The 24722-nt window shown below is 44.2% G+C and overlaps 1 protein-coding gene across 8 annotated transcripts in view; it reads right to left on the reverse strand.

The window, feature by feature from the left end:
- The window catches only part of gria1a (glutamate receptor, ionotropic, AMPA 1a), a 68023-nt gene extending 43881 nt beyond the window's left edge, over positions 1-24142 (reverse strand). For 3 of the 8 annotated variants that reach the window (XR_009527737.1, XR_009527738.1, XM_060063097.1), the window contains exons 1-4: positions 23441-24138; positions 23129-23263; positions 8665-8904; positions 3142-3326 (exon numbers count right to left, since the gene is read on the reverse strand). Coding sequence is in view for 6 of the 8 variants with exons in the window: in XM_060063097.1 (XP_059919080.1) it covers positions 3142-3326; positions 8665-8904; positions 23129-23263; positions 23441-23528 (648 nt within the window). In the remaining 2 variants the exon portion in view is untranslated. Of the gene's footprint in view, positions 1-3141; positions 3327-8664; positions 8905-23128; positions 23264-23440 lie in introns of all 8 variants that reach the window. The other 5 variants (XM_060063102.1, XM_060063100.1, XM_060063098.1 and 2 more) reach the window with 4 other exon arrangements.
- Between the last annotated feature and the right edge of the window lie 580 nt (positions 24143-24722).

The following is a 24722-nucleotide window of genomic DNA, read 5'->3' on the forward strand; positions in this document are numbered from 1 at the left end:
CAGAGGAATATAAAAAGAAAGCAAGACAAAGAGTAAGATAGCAAGACAAGGAGAGGGGCGAGAGGCAGCGGGAAAGAGAGAGCCAGAGAGTGACCCCCTTCTGTGTTGAATTACCCATCATTCGGACCCAGTTTACTTGACCTTGCCTTAATGGATCTAAACTAGCTTGGCGAGACAGCTTGCCAGGGAGCTTCAAGGAGCTTCATCGCAGAGTGAAAAGAGTGGCAGATCTGCTACACTGCTGCGATTATTCTGCCATAAGCCTGGTTTAATACAACACTATGTAGCTGTTTGATAAGATATCTCAAACTCTTACCGAAATGTGATAGATAATTACACGGTCAGATAGGAGAATGAAGTTCTCTATACCATATGTACGTCTAACGCATGATTAGACAGTAACAGATGTGGTAAGGAGGATAAGGAGCATCCTGATGCACACTGGGATTGTCCCCTTTGTGTGTCCCTGTCTATCCTGACACAATACTCTCCCGGGCTGAGTAGCTGGGGATAGGACATCTCTATAGCCACATCAACTCCAGTGTAAAAAGTGTGCAAGCGTGTGCATCATTACGTGTGCATGTACACATTTATGCATTTGTGTGTAGACACACACACATTACTTATCCTTTGTGAGTGCATGCTTGAGTGTGTATGTGTCTATGTGTGCAAGTGTGCGCCTGTGTGTCTGTTAATATATACACGCACGCCTGTACTTGCGTGCATGTGTGTGTGTGTGTGTGTGTGTGTGTGTGTGCCTGCGGGGAGTGCGGCTGCTCTTGGTTAACGGTGCTGTAGGGCCCCGGCAGACGGTAGCATTTGTTATTAATGGTGACCTGAGTGAAAGGCAGTCCCCGGCAGCCCTGCCTGGGGCACGGGAAACCTGGCGAGGAGCCACAGCCAGGGACAGACACTGACACCAATAAATCAAGACACCTCTCCAACGACCCCAGACGCCGTCAGTCACTCAGCGCTAATATAACAACGTCTTGACGGACGGGAATGTTTTCATTTCGGCCGAATCATTTTAATTCCTTATTTAGTGTTCGGGATTCAATTTGAATCCCGAACGCTCAGCTATGTTTTTTTTCGCTCTCTGAATGAAACATGTGGGGTTTATAGCCGACATGAAGATTTATCTAAGGGAGAACGGAACACTGAACCGGAGACACAGTAGCCTGGAGGGGAGTACATCTGCATTCAGTCCACTAAAGCATCCCTCTAGGCTACGGCTGGTGGGGGCGGGACACTGGGATCTACCCCCTCATCGCCTAGGGAGCTCATCGCTGGGTATCAGCTCGATGACTGCGTAAGGGAGTGTGGGGGGCAGAAGAGAAGATGTACTAGCCCAAGTATGTTCGTGTTACTGTATCAGTGAGTGCATATGAGAGAAGGGTGTCTAAATGGGTGAGTGAAAGTGTGTGTGTGTGTGTGTGTGTCTGTGAATTTAAATGTGTGTGTGTGTTTATCTGAGTGTGTAACTAAGTATAAATGTATCAGTGAGTGCATATTAGAATGGGTGTGTGAGTGTGTTTGGAAGTGTGTGTGTGTGTGTGTGTGTGTGCATTTGTGCGTGTGTGTGTAATTGAGAGTGTATTAGTAAGCGTATGTTTCACATCTGTATGTGTGTTTATAAAAAAGGGTTGTCTGCACATATATTGATACATGTGTGTGTGTGTGTGTGTGTGTGTGTGTGTGTGTGTGTGTGTGTGTGTGTGTGTGTGTGTGTGTGTGTGTGTGTGTGTGTGTGTGTGAGCTACTCTGGCATCAGGCAGCAGATGCTGGTGATGGATTGAGGCTGTCCTACAGGAGAACTTGTGAGGCTCAGCTCCTTGTAGCGCAGAGGGGGCTGAAGCAATAACCTTAACTTGGTGGCACAGAAACATCAATAACATTCACACACACTACTGCCTTCACATTAGGATGGGAAGCACCTGAGTGTTTGAATGTGTGTGTGTGCTTGTGATTAGGTTTTTGTTTGTTTGTGTGGGTGTTTGTGTGTATATGTGTGTGCGTGAGTGTGTGTGTGCCTTATCATGTTTGCTTCTGTGTGTGTTTTAGTGTGATTGTGTTTGCATGTGTTTAGTATGCATGTGTGTCGTTGTTTGAATGTGTGTGAACTGTGTTCAGACATGTTTGCCTCGCTGTGTCTGCATGTGTATGATACAGTATGAGTACACAGTGGGTCAGCGTGTGTGTGTGTACAAACCCAAAAGTATACTTGTTCTAATAAATATGAAAACCACAAAAACAATTAAAAATATATTCGAAGAAAAAATAAACCCATTTCATCCAACCCATTAAACACTAACACATTAATAAAAAGCTATAAATGTTTTTAGTGCCTTTACTATTCACTGTTTGTGTGTGTGTGTGTGTGTGTGTGTGTGTGTGTGCGCGGGTTAGCGGATGCAAGAGTGTAATTGTGCATGTGTCTGCTGTGCGTGCTAATGGCCATGCAACCCCCCCCCCCCCCCCCCCCCCCCCCGCTCCAGCTGCACAGTGATTTGCGAGGGGCCGGTTCTGTTGCCGTGGAAAGGCTGGCTCCAGAATGCCAGTGCCCAGTTATCTATCTTTACTGTCCGCAGTGGTCCGGGGGAAAGAACCGTCGCACTCAACCACCAGATTACACCGCCATTTTGGCTCTGAAACCACTTGTGTTCCGTCTGTTCTTTGTTCATCCGATTCAATCTGCTACGTCCATCTGCAGTTTACCATAAGCTGTTCTATCGCTACATTGTGTCTGCACACTATGTGGTGTCAGATCGGTTGACACTGGATTAATAGTTGTATTATATAGACACTAATGCTGTGATTAGGGCAGACATTAAATACAAATGGGCTGGTTTGTGACTACTGAACATGCTGACAGCTTTTATGTTCCGTGATGTATCGATGCAACAATCTGGGCCAGGCATTTCCTATTCATGGTCATAATTATCTAATGTAATTTAGTTTATTTGTCACTTGCGACTCGGCATATGGGGCTGTGTCATTGATGAAATAGCTAAGGGAAAGAAACAAACTGTTATTTTAACTAAATATTTAGCCAAGAGCGAAAGTCTCAACACTTTCATGCTCACTCTCTGCTTTCTGCCAACGCTAACGCAGAACAAGATGAAACCATGAGTCATAGGGTACCTTCTTGAGGATGCCGGTAAGCCGCTCGGTCTCACAGTCGATGATGATCTGGCCCTCCTTCCTCTTGTCCAGGTCCTGGAACACCTTGAGGAAGGACGCCTCTGTCATGGTCTCCACGTTGACCGACGTCACCAGCCAGTTCCTTTCCGCTGCCGTGTCCAGAACTTTCTGAAGCACGGAGAGTCCTGTCAATAGAAAAATGACATAAAAAGAACCCAAATGGGTAAACTCGCATTGGCGGATGGAAGAGGCATTTACATTTATATTTAGAGATTCAGCAGCAGACTCTTTCATCCAAAGTGACTTTCAAGTGAGGCTGCGGAACAATCAAAAGCACACAACTGAAGTGCAGAGAAGCAATCATAATCAGAAAGATGAATCATTTAATGTTTTTTTTTTTTATTATTATTTGCATAATTGTGTCATCTCAAGATACAAAGTGCAGTTTCGACACCAAGTTCTGCATGGAAGCTAAAAACAACACAAAGTGCATAAGTGTACCAAGTCTGGATTCAAACTGGATGAAAGGGCGGTGAGAGAACATCTAAATGTGGAAAACCAACGTGAGTATTCTCTATGTGGCGTTAGAGGCCTTAATCATGGATGACTCGCTTAATGTCTCGTATCTATCAACTGAACTGAATACTCGGGAGGGTATATTTTATGCCATGGTTGTGCACGCACCATTAACACCGCAGTGCAGCTCACAAACTCGGTATGTAAACACCGGCTTGCTCCAAGACATACGACCAGGTAAAAGAAAGGTTAACCAAGACCCTAACCTGTGTCTGATAAGCAAACCATTCTGAATCAGTGCTGCGGCCGAGTAGATAAATAAGAGTCCATTATCCAGCACAGGGCATGCCAATGTTGTTATCACGAGTGAACCGGCCACAAAATCAGTTCCTTCTTCCACACTCTACAAACGATGGCCCCTGTATATGCTAGCAGATGGCCCAATCTCACCAAGGTGAATTGGCCTCCCAGTGTCAATTAGCTTAGGTATTGGAGTGGTGGTGCACACCACTCCAATACGCTGTGACACTACTGTCTTCCCGGGGGGACGAGGGGCAGAGGGACCAAAGGCGCCGCTGAGCGGGTTAATCACTCGGGACGACAGGAAATAAAAGGTGATTAGAGTTCACATTGATCGCGCCAACAGATTTACAATCAGACTGTGGCTGTTCTTCCTTATAGCTGCCCTACGGTGAACCAATTAGAAACCAGGGTGGAAACAACTGGAGCTGATTGGCAGATATTACCCAGCTGAGTTGAACAACCAAAGTAATTATTGAAAAAAAGTTGAGAGGATTAATCACACAGTGGTCCTTCATTTGTATTTCATAGCACTCCCTGTTGGTGTCAACGTGTCCTTCTGTTGTTCTACCTGCGAATAATCAAAGGTTGATTGGGAGAATGTGTGTGTGTTTTCCGTCATAGCTATAGCCTGAACGATTTCTCCATATTATCATAATGTTTTTTCTGTAATTTTTGTAATGTATTTGAATGTGATGAAAAAAGCATTAGCATGACTGGCATTTTATGTCGAAGCAATAAAAATGTAAAACTAGGTGGGCTGCTAAGGTAGCATACAAAAATGGACAGGTAAAAAGCAAATCATAGCTCCTTGAATTTTGCAGTTTTTATACAATCGGTTTTGCTCATGGGTGAATCATTTTGGACCCTCTGCAGATTTATTTTGAGCGGTGAAATGGATGAAAGGCCTGAGGATGGCCTGGGCTCTACATCATTCATGTGTGTCAAGACTGCGAATCCTGTGGAAACGGGTGAGCTGTTGTTTCCAAGTCCAGTTGGACATAGTGGTTTCAGCACCATGGACAGCTCCGTGCAACAACACGGTCAAGCATTTCATTCAAGCCATTCTTTCTTCTAACTTCTTTCTTTCCTTCTTTTTCTATTTCAATTTGCTCTCTCCATGTCTTTTTTAAACATTTTAATTCAGTGTTGAAAGACCCAATAATATACAAATGTTGAGCTGGTCACAACACATCAAAGCGTTTCAAGTCCCTTGCAATTTATTCCTACAACTTACTCCCTCCCTTTCTCCTTCATCAAACATTTCCAATCAATGCATGCAAAAAAAACAACATACAAGTAACATGCTAATTAATTAGAAAGAAACCAGGAACGAGGGAGAGAATGAAGGAAGAAATAGGGAGCGCTAGCAGGCTAATGCGTTCCTATAAATCAAGTCCCCAGTCAGAGAAGCTAAAGCAGACCTTGGCAAGGTAAAAAAATAAAGGCACCTGGCGTGTGACTAATAGCACAGAGTAGCTGTCACCACAACCATTTTAGGCACACAGACACCCTGGTTACAGGCCACAGGTAGACCGTACGACACACTTTGGGAAATGAATCTGCGAGCATTGTTTATGATGAGGTTTAAATGGACAACGCGTTTGTTTTGCCTGCTGCTTCCTTGGGACCAGGGGCACTTTGTCTCCAGACAGACGGGGAACGCTGCGTGACAAGGCCCCGTTTCCAAAATGAATTATCGAGATTTTGCTCATATCATGACATTTCCTGCTGCAACGATTGCAACATTTTTTATATTCATGAGAAATTGCCAAAATAAATATTCATTGGCACGAAAAAGACAGCCAAATACACACAAATATTCATAACAGTCAAATAAATATTTCTCTTGAGGGCTTAAAGAAAATGAGTAGGAAGGATATTTGTAAAATATGTATCCAGGCAACAGGCACTGCTGATAGGGATTCCAACAGACTACCTCTCACATGTCATGTGACTTTAAACACACACACACACACACACACACGTGGTCATACGTGGCCCTGCACTTTCCGACCGTCTGATTGAGGGGACTTCAAGGGTTCTTGTGGCATTTCCGATCTGAAACAGCACTGAGGTGTGGCTTTGGATGTGCTTGTGTGTGTCTCTCTGTGGGTAGTTTGGGCATGAAGCGAGAACGGGATTTGTCAGTTAAAGCACACTTAATCCCCTTGCTTCCCCTGACGTTGGAAATAAGACGATAGACAAAACAGGAGACATCACAGCATAATCATAGAGGAACATTTTAGTTTCAATATAGTTTATTTGTTAGAAATGTGGATTGTGCATGGCTTGTCTAAGACACTCGCTTGCCTAGACAAGCCATGCATAGAAATGCCCAGGTACAAAACACATACACAAACAACATGTATCCACCTGCACACACACACAAGTGTGTCTAACCTAATGCTGAAATTACAATTCAAATGTGTATGAATATTTTCTTTTTAAATGTGTTGGCTGACCTCAGCGAATCTCGCCCTTCTGAACTCGGCCTTACATGGAAACCAAACGGCTTTTGTCACACGAAGGCTGATGAAAAATAGTTTTCACGCGCGTTAAAAGGGATCATGCAACATATTCCTATAATAATCGTACCGGTGAAAAGGCTGATGGAATACTCAATCTATATAGCCTAGTGAAGACGAGCTTATGCTCCTTCCATTCACCAAAATCTCCTATGGATTCAGAGGATTGGATTATACTGGAGTTTTTCTTTGTAAGTGTAAAATAGTGTAGCGAATGACTATGCATGGATGAGGGGGATTATGATAAGTGGTTGTGCATTCTTTAATACATGGATGTTTAGGAGACGTTAGTTTTTGAGGTTGTTTCCCCTGTTCAATAACTAAAATAGGCTATCACAAGAAAGTTGGTATCCAAAACAAAAACTGTTGCGATACAACGGCACACCTTCATGTAATCAAAATCAAGCTACATTCACGTATACAAGGTGCAATTAAGCTGTCGCTTGTGGTGCACACTATAATCGTTGTTTACCACCATGGATGCAGTCAGAATACTGTGTGTTGAGAAACGTAGACAGGCTTTTACCTCTGCCATGTCCTACAACTTGCACGGTGTCCATGGTGACTATGACAAAGACAGCTGAATGTGATTGGATAACGTATTTATCCTCTTGCTAGAGCCGTAAAAATGGACCTTGGTGTTTAGTGTTGCCCTTTCGCTGAAATTGAGTTGTGTGTGTACAGTCCCATTCAGCTCAATGTAAACGCCTCGATGAGGCGTTGATATGATATCATTTTGTGCTTAATAATATTACTTACTTAGCAAGAAAGTGTGTGAATATGTATGAATGTTTAACAACCACATGCTACCGTATACATAGGCTTATGGCATAGGCAATGCATAAGCCTATGTATACATTATTAGGTATATTGTAAATATAAAGAAATTGACTCTTTTTTTTTATATATAATTGTAAAATAAAAATAATGGAAGAAATTCAAATGGGATTATAGAGGGAAATTGACCACTCGGAAACAAACACGCACACACACACACACACACACACACAGGCACAAACCCAGAAAGTAGATCTATCATGCTCCAATACACACAACACCTGGTGAAGTTGACACTGCATTGTGGGAAGTTAGCATCTGATTGGCTTAAGAAGAATGGAGGCGGGGGGAACAGGAGGGGGGATGACTACCACACCTGGTGTTGACAGATTGTCCTTTTGTGCCTTGCAGGCATACTTTTACACAGAGGCTGGCGTTATAATTGCATGCTCAAATATTCGTCTTTCATAACTTCGAAAGGAAAAAAAAGCAATTCTTGCCAAAAAAACTTAATTATACGACCCATTGTCTGCTCCATCTATTGGCAACCGCTGGGTCAATACCCTCCTCTGTGTCCTACTCTCTGTTCCAAACCATGAGCAGAAAAGAACAAATTCTTTGACGATTGCTCATTTCGACAAATTAGCTACGTTTGACCCCATTGCTGTTGCCATGGCAATAAGACGGTGACTCATGGCGCTCTGTGTAACGACTGGTACTCCCAATAGCAGCCTTGCACACAGCCCGCAGTTGCCATTTCTGTCTTTTTCGCATTGATCACAACCACATAGCATTATTGTTTGATACACAAACATAGCGACACATCCCATAATGAAAGCGAAACCCTGAGCGGAAGGGTCACAGTGTGAGAAACGTACACCACCGACATCCCACTCCAACACTGCCAGTCTGCCACTCTGCAATTATTTGTCCGACCACACACAACTAGAATATGAAGATCAAATAACGCAAGAGAAGCAGAGGAATAGGACATGGAGAAAGCATGCCGGTGAGGCTTATCCAAGCATCCACCTTTGCTCTATCCCTCCATTTTTTTTTCTTTCCTTTCTTCTCTCGTTTTATTTATTTAATTCCATCTCGTTATCTCTATCATTTGCAATCTTTCCTCACATTATTATCCGTTGGACAACTTATTCACAAGAATATGAAGATCAACCACTGTCAGGGAAGCAGGGTTAGGGTAGACTATGGTCTGGCTTATGCATGCGGGGGGGGGGGGGGGGGGGGGGGGAGAGAGAGAGAGAGAGAGAGAGAGAGAGAGAGAGAGAGAGAGAGAGAGAGAGAGAGAGAGAGAGAGAGAGAGAGAGAGATCGAGCGTGCGAGAGAACAAGATTGAGCGTGATCGAGCGAGAGAGAGAAAGAGAAGCAGCATCTATTCTACCTGAATCGGAGCTGTACATGTAGACAAACTTGGTCCAGCTGTAGTGGTCGATCACCCCCACCAGGGCGTCCTGCAGCTCGGGCCTCAGCTGGATGACGAACTGGTTGGCCGTCTCGATGGGGAAGGACGGCGTGACGAAGCACACGTGCAGCGCGCCACAGAAGGACATGAGCATGTTGACCGTCTTACGGTCGTAGAGCCCGATGATGGCGTACACCCCCTTAGAGAACTGGGAGCAGACTGCAGAGAGACAAGAGAAGAAGGGAGGGGGTACAGAGTGAGACAACAAGAACTGAAAGATACCCAGAAAGTAATAGAAGGTTGAATTTAGTAGTGTTTGCATTATCAACTTCAAGTAATCAATCCGTTGGATTTTGGATAAGGTGACATTTTCTCGAGGCATTAGTTGCGGCTCAATTGTTTTCCATTTCGGGGGGACATTTCATGCTATAAAATAATCATGGATTTGTTTCGACTTTACGGCGAAGTCTTTGTGACGGCTGGCCTTTATTGAAAGTTGGACGGGTGGGGGAGGAGCGGCTAGAGGAGGGAAGAGGTTAATCAATAAAACCCCACAGTTCCATTGACATTTCACAAGCAGAAGGGATCCGTCACCATCCTTCAGTCCTTTTCTTTCAGCCATCTTTCTAAAGTCGTTCTCCCATCCAATTTCCCACCATCACGGCTTCTACCATTTCTTCAACTTCCTCAAATTGCCTCTACCCGAATCTTTTGTTCTGATACCGTTCCATTCAACCATTCATGTTTCTCTATTCTCTCTATCCCCCCCTAGCTTTCTAAAACAAAGCCATCTCTGTGTGTGGACTCAGGGCTATTCTGGCCTGGGCTATTTTCCGCTGTGGCTGCGGGAGGGCCTTACGTTTCACAGTATTTACCAAGCAGATTGAAGGGGCTGTCTGTCCCCATCCCTGGGCCAGCTCACTGCTAGAGACGGGGAGAACGGGGGAGAGCATGGCCCGCATCCAAAAGGCCTTACCCGCCAGAGCCATGCAGAGCCATCTACGCAGGCAAGTGAAGCGCACATACTGTACGGGCGTGTTTTAAGAGTGTGTGTGTTTGTGGCCGTTACATGCACTTACTTACCGACCAGCCCACATATCCACACACACACACACACACACACGCACACGCACACACATACACACAGATATACCTGCACAGTGCACGCACAAACACATTCACACATACATCGCTTTTAGTGCTCAAATAGCTTGGTGACTCACTCTACTTAAAGCGATGCCCTGAAATAGACATGTTGCACCTCACCATGCAGACCTAGTAATGTCCTACACCTATCTGCCTTCCACAGCCTGCAGCACCCTGTCCAGCTCGCAAATGTCCCTCTCTCACCCTCTCAACCGTCCCTTTCCACCAGGGTCTACCCGCCAGGTTTGCAAAGGTACCCCCCTTTTTCAAATGTATTTTCTGCGTGTGCAGCAGAGATGAAAGCGCTGGAGTCCCTCCCCGCCCCGTCCTTAACCCCCCCCCCCCCCCCTCACCCCCCATACCCCTGGGAGTGTGGTAATCGCTGACCTGTCTGGCCGCAGTCATTTGGCTTAGCGGTTATGATGTTTAATGCTCGGTCCTAGGGGTGACTCCTTCAAATCCCTCAGATGGGGTGGAGGTTGGGAAGGTCTATGTTCGGTCACACAAGGATTCAACATAGTGAGTTTTATCTACTTCTCTTCTTGGGTCGCCCCTGTGGAATGGGGTGGAGGAGCCACCTAGGTGCATGCATCGAGTATCTAGCGAAGAGGGCAGCCAATTGGTCCAGATGTTATCGTGATAAAAGAGGAATGGATTGTACGTTTATTTTGATTTGATATTTATATATACTTTGTATATTTATGCTTTTGAATTGTTGAATTGACGACTAGAGAAATAACACACAGACCTTGTTGTGATTTATTGGTTATTGTAAAATCCACTGGGTGTACTGCACATTACAGTCTACATCCATCGATTTCCCATCAATAACAAGCACCTGTTATTGACACACAATAAACAACTGTAGGTTATTGGGAATATAGCAGGTCTTCATTGTTTTTTCCCATCTTGCCATTTAAAGTGAACCTGCACTAGTGACATGGGAATTCACTTCTCCAGCACTATCTTCCATCTGCTCCCCATCATGGCCACCAGTGCTATCTATTTAGTAATGTAGCAGATGCTTTTATAAAAAGTAATTTACAGTGATTTTATTTAGATCTTCTTAATCTGGGATCCAACAGTCCGACTATGTTATAGCAGAACTTCTTAGGGAAGGCACAGAGCCTGGGCCGGAACCTGAAAACAGACGCCTTGTTTTCTGTTTATTTACATATTCTACCAAAGAAAACTGATTTGCTCGAGTGGACGCAGCTTTCAGAATTGGAATATTTTTTTCTACAGTGGCCAGTCTACACAGCGTTGATATGAAACATTTAAGACTCTTTTTTTACAGTTGACCAATGCTGGTTGGGTTTGTGCTCCCAAATAACGCGCTTACAGATCCCCGCACCCAGCAACGTGATCGGTCGAAACAAATGTAAAGCGAAAGAACGTGAAATGCCCTGTTCACACAGACTCGTTGGACTCTGACTTTGAACTTAAGTACAATATGCAGGAATGAAAAAAATTATGCAAAGGGTGCACTTTAAATGTTACTTTAACCCAGATCTTTTCGGCAGATTCCATAATTCAAAAACACCACGAGGCCATCCTGCCTGCTCAGCACTGTGGCCAACAAGTTCTACTCATCTTTTAATAAAGTACCGGTAATAGAAAGAAAGCCGCAACCTGGAAAGGATTGATGGTAACACAACAGGGGCAGCTGTCAGGTGCCACTCCCGCTGCTTCTGTCTCTCCCTGCTCCCAGTGTACCCGTGCCCCACAGCTGTTCCTGGGCTTAGTGTGAGCCAGATATCCCATGACAGATATCAGTGTCTCTGCCTGCTGCCCATATGATCGCTGTGTTGATGACCAGGGGGGAGACAGCAGCATCATCTGCACAGGATGTGTCCGATAGGGTGGTAGGATAGTATAGACGGCCATGGCTGTCAGTATTCTCTGTATGTGTAATGTGTATACTGGAAGAGCGTGGTTCTCTCTCACTGTGTTTAAATAGTTTGGATTTGGCCTTATAGACTGCTGTTGGTTTTTATTGGTCCATAATATTGCTTAAGGGCTCTGACATAAACGGTGTTTAAATAAAGTATAATGGTAAGCACTATGTTCAATGAACTTTAATTATGGATCATAGTCAATGTTCTAGCTTATAAATGTGCAAATAAACTGCTCGTTATAAGAGGGCCTCAGTCCAAAGGATTTAAAAAAGGAATATGACAGGAGGCATTTTGACACTTTGAACATCCAAATTGAAAAACTCACTGGAGTCTTTACTTTCTGCTTCCAACCACAACCGTTTAGAAGATGCTCAGGCGGCTCCAGCACTTGCAACATTGCAGCTCAAGCCTCATTTTCAGACGGCCGCAAGCTGCAAGGAATGGCTATCAGATGCCAAATCCTGCTAATCTGATAAAACCAGACAAACCAAGACAAACCAAGACATGCGTGTGTGTGTGTGTGTGTGTGTGTGTGTGTGTGTGTGTGTGTGTGTGTGTGTGTGTGTGTGTGTGTGTGTGTGTGTGTGTGTGTGTGTGTGTGTGTGTGTGTGTGTGTATGGATGTACGTAGGCATGCATGCAAGTTTGTAAGGAACGTCAGAGCCATATCATGTATACACCATATGGTGCCTTCATTAGCTTGTGCAGAATGGATGCATTATTAGCATTTTCATTCCCATTGAATAAGGGGAATTGTATAGGCTTTTGTTGAAAATCATAAACCACGTATTGGGTAATTTCTGTAAATATTATGTCAAACGATTATTGCAAACATTGTTAGATTTAATAACGTATGGAGAAAGGTCGGCAATACCAGCCAGTATGAAACAGCCCCTGCCCCTTGACTCTGTCAAGAATAGAACTACTTCCTTTAGCTGTTATGTCAGACTAGCAGCTTCACAGTCCTCCTTTCAATCTCCATAAAGATTTATGAAGTATGGAATGAGCTTTCCATGGAATGAACATTTGATTTACCAATCTGCTCACTTGTTTTACAATCGCAATCTACAGTGTGAACAACAAGGCTAGAAAGGGACACAAAATAGCTTATAAAAAAGCTTAAACTTCAATTTAAATCAGTTTTTCACGCCATAGAATGCCCAATAACACAGTGCTTTAACGCAATATTTCCAAAGTGAATGTCAAACTTGATGACTTTTATGGATGTTTTATCTTTTGGTAGGCATCAGTTAACAGTTCAACCCCTTTCGTTTCAGCGAACAGCAGAACTCCAGAACCTGGATTCCCAGAGTTCGGCATTGCCTTGATAAGACAAGGACTCTGGCCACTTAGGCATGTTACATATATAGTCAATGTCCTCTGCAGAACTCAAGGACACAGCATGTGGTCATATTGGCCACGCTTGTCAGCTGAATCTTCCAAGAGAATCACTCGAAAAACGGCAGTGTTGAAAAAAAGGATCCAAGAACAAAAAACAATATCAGTATGAATCAGTCGCAGAGTAAACATTGAACTGATACACGTTGTATTCATGTGGATCTGTGAAAAGACGGTTTGCATCAATTCACCTGAATTATCTCCCAGCGTTGACTAATTACCTCTCCTGTTCAACCGAGGGCAACATTTCCATACGTTAGATTAAACACATTCAAATCCTTAATTGATTCTGAGATAACATTTTGCTCCACTGTTAGGGCACAGGGTTACGCCATCAAACATGCAGATCTCTGAGACTATAGAGTGGTTGACACAGAGGCAACACTCCCACGAACACAAGACGCCATGGAAATGCGCTCTTATCTCCATCGACTCATTGCCAATAACTGTGGAATTAAGAAGGAATGGAATAAAAACAGGGGAACATTGTTGTTCCCCTACGGTCCTACGCTTGTTCCAAAAAACGCTAATCAGCTACGAAAATGGAAGAGAGGGAGAAAGGGCGAGAGAGAGCGAGACTGACAAGAGAAGTCAATACAAAACCCACAGCACAACCGGTGCACACAGAAGCATACACACACTTGGTCATGCCTACAGACAATCACATCCTTGCTGTCTACGAAAAAAGCCCATTGTTAAGGCTGTCGTGTTTGTCGTATTTGTTTTGACATGATTCTCTCTCTCTCTCTCTCTCTCTCTCTCTCTCTCTCTCTTTCTCTTTCTCTTTCTCTCTCTCTCTCTCTCTGACTCTCTCTCTCTCTCTCTCTCTTTCTCTCTCTCTCTCTCTCTCTCTGACTCTCTCTCTCTCTCTCAGACACACACACACACCCTTTGTGGAAGCCGTCAGTCAGGTGGTGGGCGTGGACAGCCCACTCAGCCAAACTCCTCCTAGATAGCATGAGTCACACACTGCAATCAATCTCCCTCTCTCTGTTCAGAGGAGCAAAACGATGCAGCAGTGGCACGCATCAGCATTTGTGATACCAGCAGGTAGGTGGGAAGCCAATGTGAACCGTGTGCCGCCAATCTATTTCATGGAGTGGGAGATAAAACTAATTCCACGCTGTATTTGGTGGTCCGTGTAGTGTAGACATAGTAGTCATAGAAACAGTAGCACAACCAACCATATTGTCTTAAACCATGGATGAAGATGTTTCCTCCTGCAGGTCGCGGGAGTGCAAACGTGTTTGTAGGCTTGAAAATAGTAAATTCATTTTCTTTTCACCCACCATTACATAGTTCTCTACACAGCATATCGAACCCAACCCCCGCAATGAGGACCCAAGGCCCTCCGAGGGACGGGGTTCACAGACTTGTGCCTGCTGGTCCCTGGCGTAAACATCTCTGGCTCCCACGCACTCAGGGGAAGACTGAGCGGCAATGCCTGCCTCGCACCACTTCCTTCTGCTCATACAATAGGAGGGGAGAGGACGGCAGGACCAAACGACTTGATGAAAGTAGTGGTGCTTCAGAAAATTGTTCAAAGATAAAAATTTGAATGGGTAGAAGACTATGAAAGACACTATGAAAAACTATGAAACAAGCCCTCGGCAGTGCGAACGTAGGGACGGCTAACGTGCACTGCTTTGACACTGGAGATTACGAGCATTTAAAACCAGGCAAAGGTCAGGGAGGAAAAAAAGGACAAACACTGCTTTTTCAAAATAAAGGTGAAATGTGGGATAGCAAACTCAGCCACTGGGAGGTATATTAATGGCGGCGTCGACGCCTCTGTGAAAAATATAGAAAGTATTGCTAAAAGATAGCAAGTGTTTTTGTTAAAGATAGTGGGAGAAGAAAGGGAGAGGCAGTGTTGGGGAGGTTAGATTATATGAACAGCACAGGGAGTATAAGGAACAGATGCCATACTAGCAGAGGAGACCACAGCGACATTATGGCCAACTCACCGATTTCCCTCTTCTCCTCCTCCTTGTAATAAAACAATGGTTGAGCAACACCTCATTAAGCGGGTAATGGAGAGTGTGAGAAATCTCTCCCCCAGCTCCAAACATCTCTCTCTCCCCCCCTCCCTCCCCCCATGCTCTCTCGCTCAGGGTTATTGTCTCATTTTCTCGCAGCTTCCGTCCGCAAATCCAATCTGGTTCGTGTTGGAGTCCTGCGGCCTGCGTTGAATAAACGCTTACATGAGCAGCGGGTCAGAACCTGGCAACCAGAGCCCCAAACCTATCGGAGGAGGAGGAGGGAAGTGAGAAAGGGGCTTTAATTTATCCCCCTCCCTCGTGGTGCTCCCACCACAATCATCCCTCCATCTGCGCCTCACTGCCAACAGGTGCAGTGGGACGATCCTACTCGCATCCGATTTTGTCTTGACGGAAGGAGTTAAACTAAGTCACAAAATAAATAGTAACTAAAGGGATATGAAAATGAAGTGTCTTTGTTAAAAGGTATTGGGTCAGTATTTGCTACTGCTACTTTAACTAACTAACTATACAAGATCTTTGCTTTCTCCTTATGGTAATAAACATTGCAAAGCACAATGCAACGAGTTTCAGTTCACATCTGAAGTGGCACCCAAATAAGAAATATAATGATTTTCTTTGAATATAGCAAAGAACAGGGAGCAGAAAGGTAGTGAGCTGTATTTTTTCGCTTCAAATAGGACTGAAGTCTATTTTTCGTGTGAAAATGTGTGCTTTGGTCTAAGGTAGTGTGGCAGAGTATACCGATACTGGAACTGTAGCACCATACCCTCCCATTAGAAATGATACAGTATCCCAATTTATTGATACCGCTACCTAAAGAATGTCTTAAGGCGTATTTCCTATGAATGTGCGACAGCAGCACAGTGTGTGTGTGTCTATGTGTGTGTTTGTGTGTGTTTAACTTTTTGTTTCCACTCCCTGCATGCATAGTGGCCATGCTAAGGAATTATTCTCTCCCAAATGCGTGCCAGTATAAACTGAGGGCATGTATTCTTTGTCTGAATGAAGCACCCTGCATCGTGCATTTTATTTCATTCACCGAACATCAAGTGTTAGATAAAAACCTTAAAAAGATTAATAAAAAAACATTCTACATGTCGTTCCACAAACCATATCACCGTGTTTGGTTGCTTGCAATAAGGTAGTACAGGCGGGTAAACTGATAATTTCAAAACATTAATTTGAAGATATTTTTTATGTCTTGCTTTGTCAAATGTGCGCATTTTATGATTGACTTTTCTTAAAATGAATCACGAAGAACCAAAACATTTGTGAAAATAAGCATGAATAGCTTTCCAAACCGTGCGAGTGTGATGTGAGGCTTGCCAAAGTAAAAAGTAAATCACAAACTCAGCTTTAGGGGACATCAGATAACTGAAACCATGTAAAAGCTTTAATAACAACAAACAAGAACTGGAGGTCATGGAAGTCTTGCACTTCATGGGGATGGAGCTCAAACCCAGGATTATTAGATATCAGGGGAGGTACTATATGGAAAAAATGGTATCAGATTGCTGTGTTTATATATCTTTAAACTGAAGTAAGCGATAGTCTCAGTCCGTACTTTCTCAATATCCAAATTTGAAATCCCATTGCATTTGATTCAAGAAATCCATTATTATCTATAAGATCTGACATGTATATAAGCACTCAAAAGAAGAGAAACAGTAGATTAAGCCCTCTTGTGTAATCCTTCAACCTCATGCTAGTGGGAGGCAGCACTCGCTGTCATTGAACAACAGTTGTTTCACGCAAAAACATAAAAAAAACAATGTCTGTGTCGTTGTTTAAATGACGGGAGCTGTCCTCGCCTGTCGCCAGGAGAGCAGCCGGCCCCCCGTATATTACGCTGTTGTACTGCTGTTCAAAAAAATAAATAAACGCTGCGCTTTGTTCCTCATTAGAGTACACAGGAGCTTCTCAGATGTCTGACAGGGAAAGGGGGGCCCCCACATGTCCGCCTGCATTAGAACACACGGGAGAGAGAGAGAAAGCTACATCAGAAACATGACAGCTGACATGTACTGCTGTAACTCCTGTTCTTCATCTCCAATATCTCGGCACATTCTGACATAAATCACAGCTGCCGAGCTCCGGCGTCCATGATGTGGAGGGTGGAGCGTCACCTCCAGAGAGCACAGATTTGCTGCCTGGGAATTGCTTGATAATTGGTTAGCTTGTGTGAATGCAGAGGGAGGGACGGGCGGGCGGTGGGTGGGAAGGTGGGGAGTGGGGGACAGGGCTGGTCGTTAGTGGGCGCGCTCAGAAAGACAATGAAGGAGGAGAGCCGGGAGGCACGGTGAAGGAGTTGGGTGAGAGTGTATGTGTGTGCATGAGAGAGTGAAGGCATCAATGAGATGGATAGATAGACATACATACATACATACATACATACATACATACATACATACATACATACATACATACATACATACAGAAATTAAGTGGCGAGAGGATGGAAGAGAGAATAAAAATTAGAGAGGGAGAACACACAAGGTTAATAAGAGCGTATCCAGACTATAAAAAGGGCTGATATGTGTGTATTTATATGTGTGCACTGCATGCTGTCATGCATGCATGCATGACAGACAGTTTGTGCACCAGGGTTTCTAATGTGTGAAAGAGGGCTGAGGTGTTTGTGTGAAGGGCAGGGATAGAAATGTGTGACCAGTGGTTTCTCATCAAGGTCACAGGCTGCAGGGCCGGAGGTGGTTCAAGATCACCCTGGCTTCTCCTGACCCCCCAGAGAAAGGCCACAGCAGAGAGCTGAAAGGTCATATACATGCCTTTTGTTTCCTCGCTCATTACCATAACATAACCCTGCCTCCACAGCTGAGCCAACACTCAAAAACAAACACACACAAACACACTTTCAACCAAATACACAATATACAAGCTCCAGGACAGATCTGCAATCATATACACAATACACTTTTCTCACTTGCATACGGAAACGGAAAAAGCCACACACCGCACAAACACACACACACACACACACACACACACACACACACACACACACACACACACACACACACACACACACACACACACACACACACACACACACACAATCTCAATATCCTCTGTGGCGTGCACTCTATCCCGGTATTGTTTGGGGAGCAGTTGCAGATGATCTACATTGATTGCTATGGGCACTTCCCCATCCCTAACGCTCCAGCAGAGGCAAAACCAAACCAAAATAAAAAACAATCCAAGCCTCCAGATTCATCACAATCACAACTGCCATGCCCACCAAGCACAGAAGGAATGAACACAGTTTCCTACCATGTTATGTATTTTCCCCATTCTTCTTTATTTATTCACTCAATCTTTTGACAATTTAACTGTCACACCTCCGACCAAAAGGACAGAAATTGCACATATTTCATCTGCCTTCGACGCAGCCGCCCCGACCTGTCCCCTGCGTCGCACAGGGAGTTGCGGCGAGACAATCGCGGGGAACATAAAGAGTGGAAGTCTTGTCGCTGCTGTAGCACAATGAGTGGCACCACAGGCTGTGCGCTCCGGCACAACACCCCAGGGTCTGATTGACACAAGCCATCGGGGCTGAAATTGCAGCGTAACCTCCAGCACTCCCACCCCCACCCCCTCAACACACTTGCATCACATCGGAGACTCTCTGCTTTGGGGTCAGTGTTATTTTGCTTGTATTTCTGGTTGGGAGAAGTCGGTCTTGAAAGGGGTGGGTACATAGAAGCAAAAGGTCCCCACAAAACAAGATATTTATATCGGCCCTTGTTTTTCTTTCCAAGGCAATCCTTTGCTTCTTACTTTTTATTTTTTTCACAGGAGAGCCCTCCTCTTTTCCATGGGGTGATTATTACATTACAGTATTTATGCTCATAACTCCATGAAGCAATAGCTTTTGATGGGCTGCGCTGAATAATACATTAAAAGCATCTGCTTAAGCTCCATCTTCTCCAAGCAATTGTGCATGTTAATATATATATATATATATATATATATATATATATAGATGACAAGCGTGTGTGAGTGCATGTTTGAGAAAGAAAACATTAAATAAGTGAATTGATCGTGTCTCCTTTACTTGGCTATAACGAAGTGGACCTGCAGACACCACTGGGTTGCAATTCATATCTGCCCTAAGCTTGTTCAAAAATCTCTCCTCTCCCATCTCTCATTTTCTCTCCTCTTTCCCCTTTTTTTTTACATCTCCTAGTTCTCCTACCCCCTACCCTTTTGCCTTCCCCACCTTTCCTCTCCCTCACCTCCTCCTCCCCCCTCCTATCATCTCCCCTCCCACAACATTCCCTATCTCTCGTACGACCCTGTCCTCTCCTGGGCATTGACCAGGAAGGAAAGGGCCTCTGTGTAGACCTTCCAGCATTGATTAAGGCTGTCCCTTAGATTCTCTTCCAGTTCCCTCCAACAGATCCTGGGACGCTCGGGGTGGGGGAAGGGGATTGCAGCCCAGCATGGATGACAACACAAATGGTTCTATGCCTGGGTCCTAATTAGCAATAATGAAAGGTGGTTGGTTATTGGTTTTGTACACTTGGGCAGAAAATCAAAGTCATGCCAGATGCTCATAAAGCCTGGTCGCTAGGGTACTAAATGCTGCCTTTTTTTGCTGGCCGATCTCTAAGAATCAAAGTAAGACTTATTTACTCTGTGATATGAGATTTGGGCTGCAAATAGCCGGAGATAAGCTCAGCGCCTTGTACACAGAAATCAAAGAACAATATGGATATTGGCAGGAACCTGCAGTGGATTTCGATATGAAGCCATACTTTAAATTGAATATATTTATCCAGTCAATAGCAGATTATGGTAATGTGATATCTAACTGATATAGAGAAGTGACTAACGTGTATGCGACATAAGTCGATATGTAAGCCTGTTTCAAGAATATTTGATAAAAATCCTCCTAATAAATATGAATAAAAATGACAGTGCAGAACAGGGTTTTTCTATCACAACTTGGCTACGCATGGCGCTGCTGTTAGAGAGTCAAGGGAGAAGGCAAACGGGCTCTGACACCGCATGTATCGCTGTGTCACATTGTTTTGTCAGATCAAACCGCTCCACCAGTTACAGCCTTATTAGTCCCCAGACTCAATTCAAGTCTCCACATCCCATCTGTACTCTTACGTCTCCTGTTATGAATCTCTATTCCACACCCTATCTCTGTCTTTCTCACTCTCTAATTATTTTTTTTACCTAATCCCCTTTTTTCAACCTTTTCACTAATTCAACCAGGCTTCCCCATCACCACCATCCACCCACCCACCTTACTCCCCGTTATTCAAAAGCCTTCCTCCTATCCCTCTGTTGACCAGGTGTCTGGGTTCTCTCTCTGCGTGTGTGCGCATACGTGTGCATGCATGCGTGCGTGCGTGTGTGCGTGTGTGTCTAGCTGATGATGCATATCACGTGCAACCGGAGTGCCATTCAACCCCCAACGGCACAAGGGCCTATTCACACATTTGCGACCAGCAAGAACCTTCTGAGTTTGTTCCCCTACTACACACACACAAACACACACACACAGAGACACACACACAGAGACACACACACAAACACACAAACCCACACACACACACACACACACACACACACACACAAAAACACACATAGAGGTAAGCCGTCACTCCACCATGGTCTGCTCAGGAGATGTCAGTGTTGGCACTCAGACACAGTCCTGCATACAAAGGTTCAACCACTACCAAACACATGGGATTATCACCTGCGCACACACACACACACACACACACACACACACACACACACAGACCCACACCGAAGTGCATCAGCGCCACGTAAGAAAGCTACACATCCGTGCGTGTGCTTCTCGACTGATTCTCTACACATGGTTTCAGTAACCAACGAGCTGACAATTAACACAAAGAACAACCTGCCTCTGGTGTCTGAATCGCTGGAAACACAAGGCCCTGGAGCCTCTCTCGTTCCTAACACATCTCCACCACACACACACACACACACACTGTGTGTGTGTGTGTGGGGGGGGGGGGGGGAGGGGGGGGGAGGCTATAGGGGGGGGGAGGCTATTTTGAAAGCAACATACACACAGCTGGGGAAGAGGGTGTCGTCTTCATTGGCCATACTCTTCCCTTTGATTTGAACCCTTCTGACACGACGGTATCGGCGTCAGCCTGCCATCTCAACCATGCAGCCCATGGACCTGCACGTCACAGTGATGAGCGGATGTTAAAACGTGATGTGACGGCGAATGGAGGACGGGACCGGAACGTGACACATCTTCCGTAATCGGATATGAGCTCAAAAACAGAAGTCAGCGTAAACCCACCAATATATTTTTTTAAAAACTAAGTGGATTTTTTTTCCATGGCAACCAAGCACATTGGGATGTGAGTTTTCAAGTGTTCAGTGTAATTGAAAGCAGAGAGCAATTTCTCATAAGACTCCGCCAGAGTGTGCAATCAGCAGGAACATTAAGTTCACATATACACAGGTGTATTTGCAGGTTGGATTTGGGGTTGTGTATTTCTCAATACAATCCTTAGCCACATTGAAACCTGTCTCCCCTTCTACTAGGTACATGCAATGTCACACTCCTTCTCTGATTCTGACATATGTGTCGGCTCTGCTCGAACAAGCCCCCTTGGAAACAGCCCCTGGCCCCCCTTATTTGTTTGCATCGCACAGGGTGAGCACTGTCTTGTTAATGACAGCATGGGGGGCGGTTTACAGTGCATTAGACAGCTACTGCTTCAGCAACCCACATAGGAAGCATGATAGGCTGATTGGCAGGTGGATGATAATTGTGAGAAGGGAGAGGCGATCTCATAAAGGGAGAGTGTGTGTGTGTGTGTGTGTGTGTGTGTGTGTGTGTGTGTGTGTGTGTGTGTGTGTGTGTGTGTGTGTGTGTGTGTGTGTGTGTGTGTGTGTGTGTGTGTGTGTGTGTGTGTCTATCGTCTAATCATAGTTTCAGCATGTCAGAAAAAAAAATCGAATCATGCGAAGTATGCAGCTACTTATAGAGATGTCATTCAGCTTTGCTCCATGACTATTTGCTATAAACACGCTCATTCTTCTTCGTGTCTGTTTGGTTTCTCCAATTAAATAGAAACAACTTGAAGCAAGTTGAGAAATGGGTTTATGTTTATTTTGATGCTGATGTGTAATGTGTAATGTGTGTGACATAGGCCTACATTGTAATTCTCTGAGGAACTCTGGCATGACCTTTTGATTGCTAATTAACCTTAAAACGACGCTGCCTCCAAAATCCACATTTAAGGCCATAGTGTATAAATCTAACAAATTTCATGATTTGAATGGCTTTCATGCAACGGGGTAATGATTCTTATTGCATGCAGCTTATTAATAATATTATAGTATATTATCAATGATTGAAGCCAGATACATTTGAATATTGTTTTTCAACTCTAGGTCTAAGGCACTCCAGGTCTAAGGTTAAAAAAAAAAGACGAATGTGGTTTGTATTTTTGTGTGTGTACGTGTGTAGACTATATGCATACATAAGTGTGGGTGGTTGACTCCGTCTGTGCCCGCGTGTATGTGAGTGAGTGTGGCAGAGAGGGAGTCTCGGAGTGCGCACTGGCGATAACCGCATAAAAGTGAAAATACGTTAAGACAGGGTTTTAATCTTTAACTATAATCGATCAGATCAGTGTGCTTGATTGTCAGTAGTAGGCCTACATCAAATTAGTATTAGAGATTAAACCGATTCAGATCTATCAAACGGACTATTATTTTCGCACCATCCGACACTGTTGAGTGTGATTCAACACGTGAATCGCCCATTCGGTAAAATAATCATAACGACATTGAACAATAAGAAAAATCCACTGATAAACGGGAATTTGCATTGAATTCAGCAGTTATTCTAGACATGGTCTCGTAACAAATTATTCTCAGCAACAGTTTGAATGGAGGAGGGGGCACGAGCGGACATGTTTAACAATGGGAACATAGGATTTGATTAAATAGATCCCCATGAAATCGTACTTACATGCATATGTCATTGAGAAGCTGTTCCCCATCTTGACCACATCCACCTGCGGCACCAGTTTGGGGACTTCCAGGTGATGCGTGAGCGCGAACCGAAAAACCTCATATTCGTGTGATTCGATTGGGAATAATCCACCTGTAAATGACAGCAAAAGAGGTATTAAAACCGAACACGGGAGAAAATCTGTTACACGACCAAACTACCAAAAAACGGCAGCGAAAAACAACCAAAACTTTAGCGTATTCGACGCCAACGTCGCGCGAAGATCTACGGAAAAACCTTTAAAAGAAAACGTGTGTGCGCATTTCTTACCTATATTGATGTTACTTGGGAAACCTGCGGTTGAACCCAAGCATATCCCCAGTAAACTGGTGCAGAGGATGGTGAAGCTTCGCTGCATATTTCCTTTGGCATTGGCGAAGGAAAAAATACCCGAAATCCAACCATAGGTCTTTTCCGTGGTAAAGTTAAATCCCCCTTCTCCTCCTCCACTCCGCTCGACTCCTGCTACGGCAACGGCGACATCAACCTCTACGGCGAGGGCGAGACGGCTACTGAGATGACGCCGGCGGAGAGGCTGACTGTGTATACGCGCACCTTCTTCTCCTTCACGTCTGCACCTTTCCCGCGCTCTGCTGCTATCGCTCTCGTGTCCTCGGGTGCTGATGCATGAGAGCGAGCGGGGAGTCGGGGACTTCAGCGCGAGCGAGCGAGAGAACTCTTTTACCCACAAGTCGTTCCTTTGCGAGAAACGCACGTTAATGTGGTGCTAAAAGGATAAAAAATGTCTGTCCTTTGAAATGCTTTTTTAAATATTAAGTTTAAAGCAATTAGTCTTTTATTGTTATTTTATTCAAAGCGTTAAGTCTGTTACCTGACTTCACACCTCGTTGTTCCTGAACCGTTATTCGCTCTTTGTAAAAATAAACGTTTAGTAGGTCAATCAATAGCGCACGTGAAACTATTTTCTTCCAATGCAAAAACGAGCATATTCCTCAAGCGCCCTCCTCCGTGTGGGCAGATGATTAGCTGTTGGTTTCCGTCGGCTATTAATGTTGATATTCAAGGTTATCACTTAGGATTCAATCCCTTCGCCAAGTCCATACCTACTCTAACTAAATAAGTGCTTTGACACCTTTATAATATTGAATATCATAAATAAATAGGCCTACATGCAAATGATTGTACCAAATGCATAAACATAAAAATGAGTGGCTACTGATCCTGCATGGCCTGGGGATAAATGTATAGGATATACAGAATTCCACATGGAATAGTCTTAATCTGTAAAAAAAAAAATATATATATAAACACGTGTCTTTCTTAAGTACCATAAACCCATAGGAAATACAGATGAGTAAACATAAATGGCTTTGCTGTAGCCTGACACATCTGAAACACTCATATATTGAACTAAGCTAAAGATCATAGAGAAACTAGAGAAACTAGCATTTTTATATCTGGTACCCTCAATAGATTTGAGCTGTTTACCAAAATATATCAAGCTGAAGTGCACAGGTCCTGTATCTCTGTCATTATCTAAACATTAGCATTAACATCAAGCACCAATCAACTCTAGTGGATCAGGTACATG

This window comes from Gadus macrocephalus, chromosome 10, assembly GCF_031168955.1.
Source record: "Gadus macrocephalus chromosome 10, ASM3116895v1".
Taxonomy (NCBI): Eukaryota; Metazoa; Chordata; class Actinopteri; order Gadiformes; family Gadidae; genus Gadus; species Gadus macrocephalus.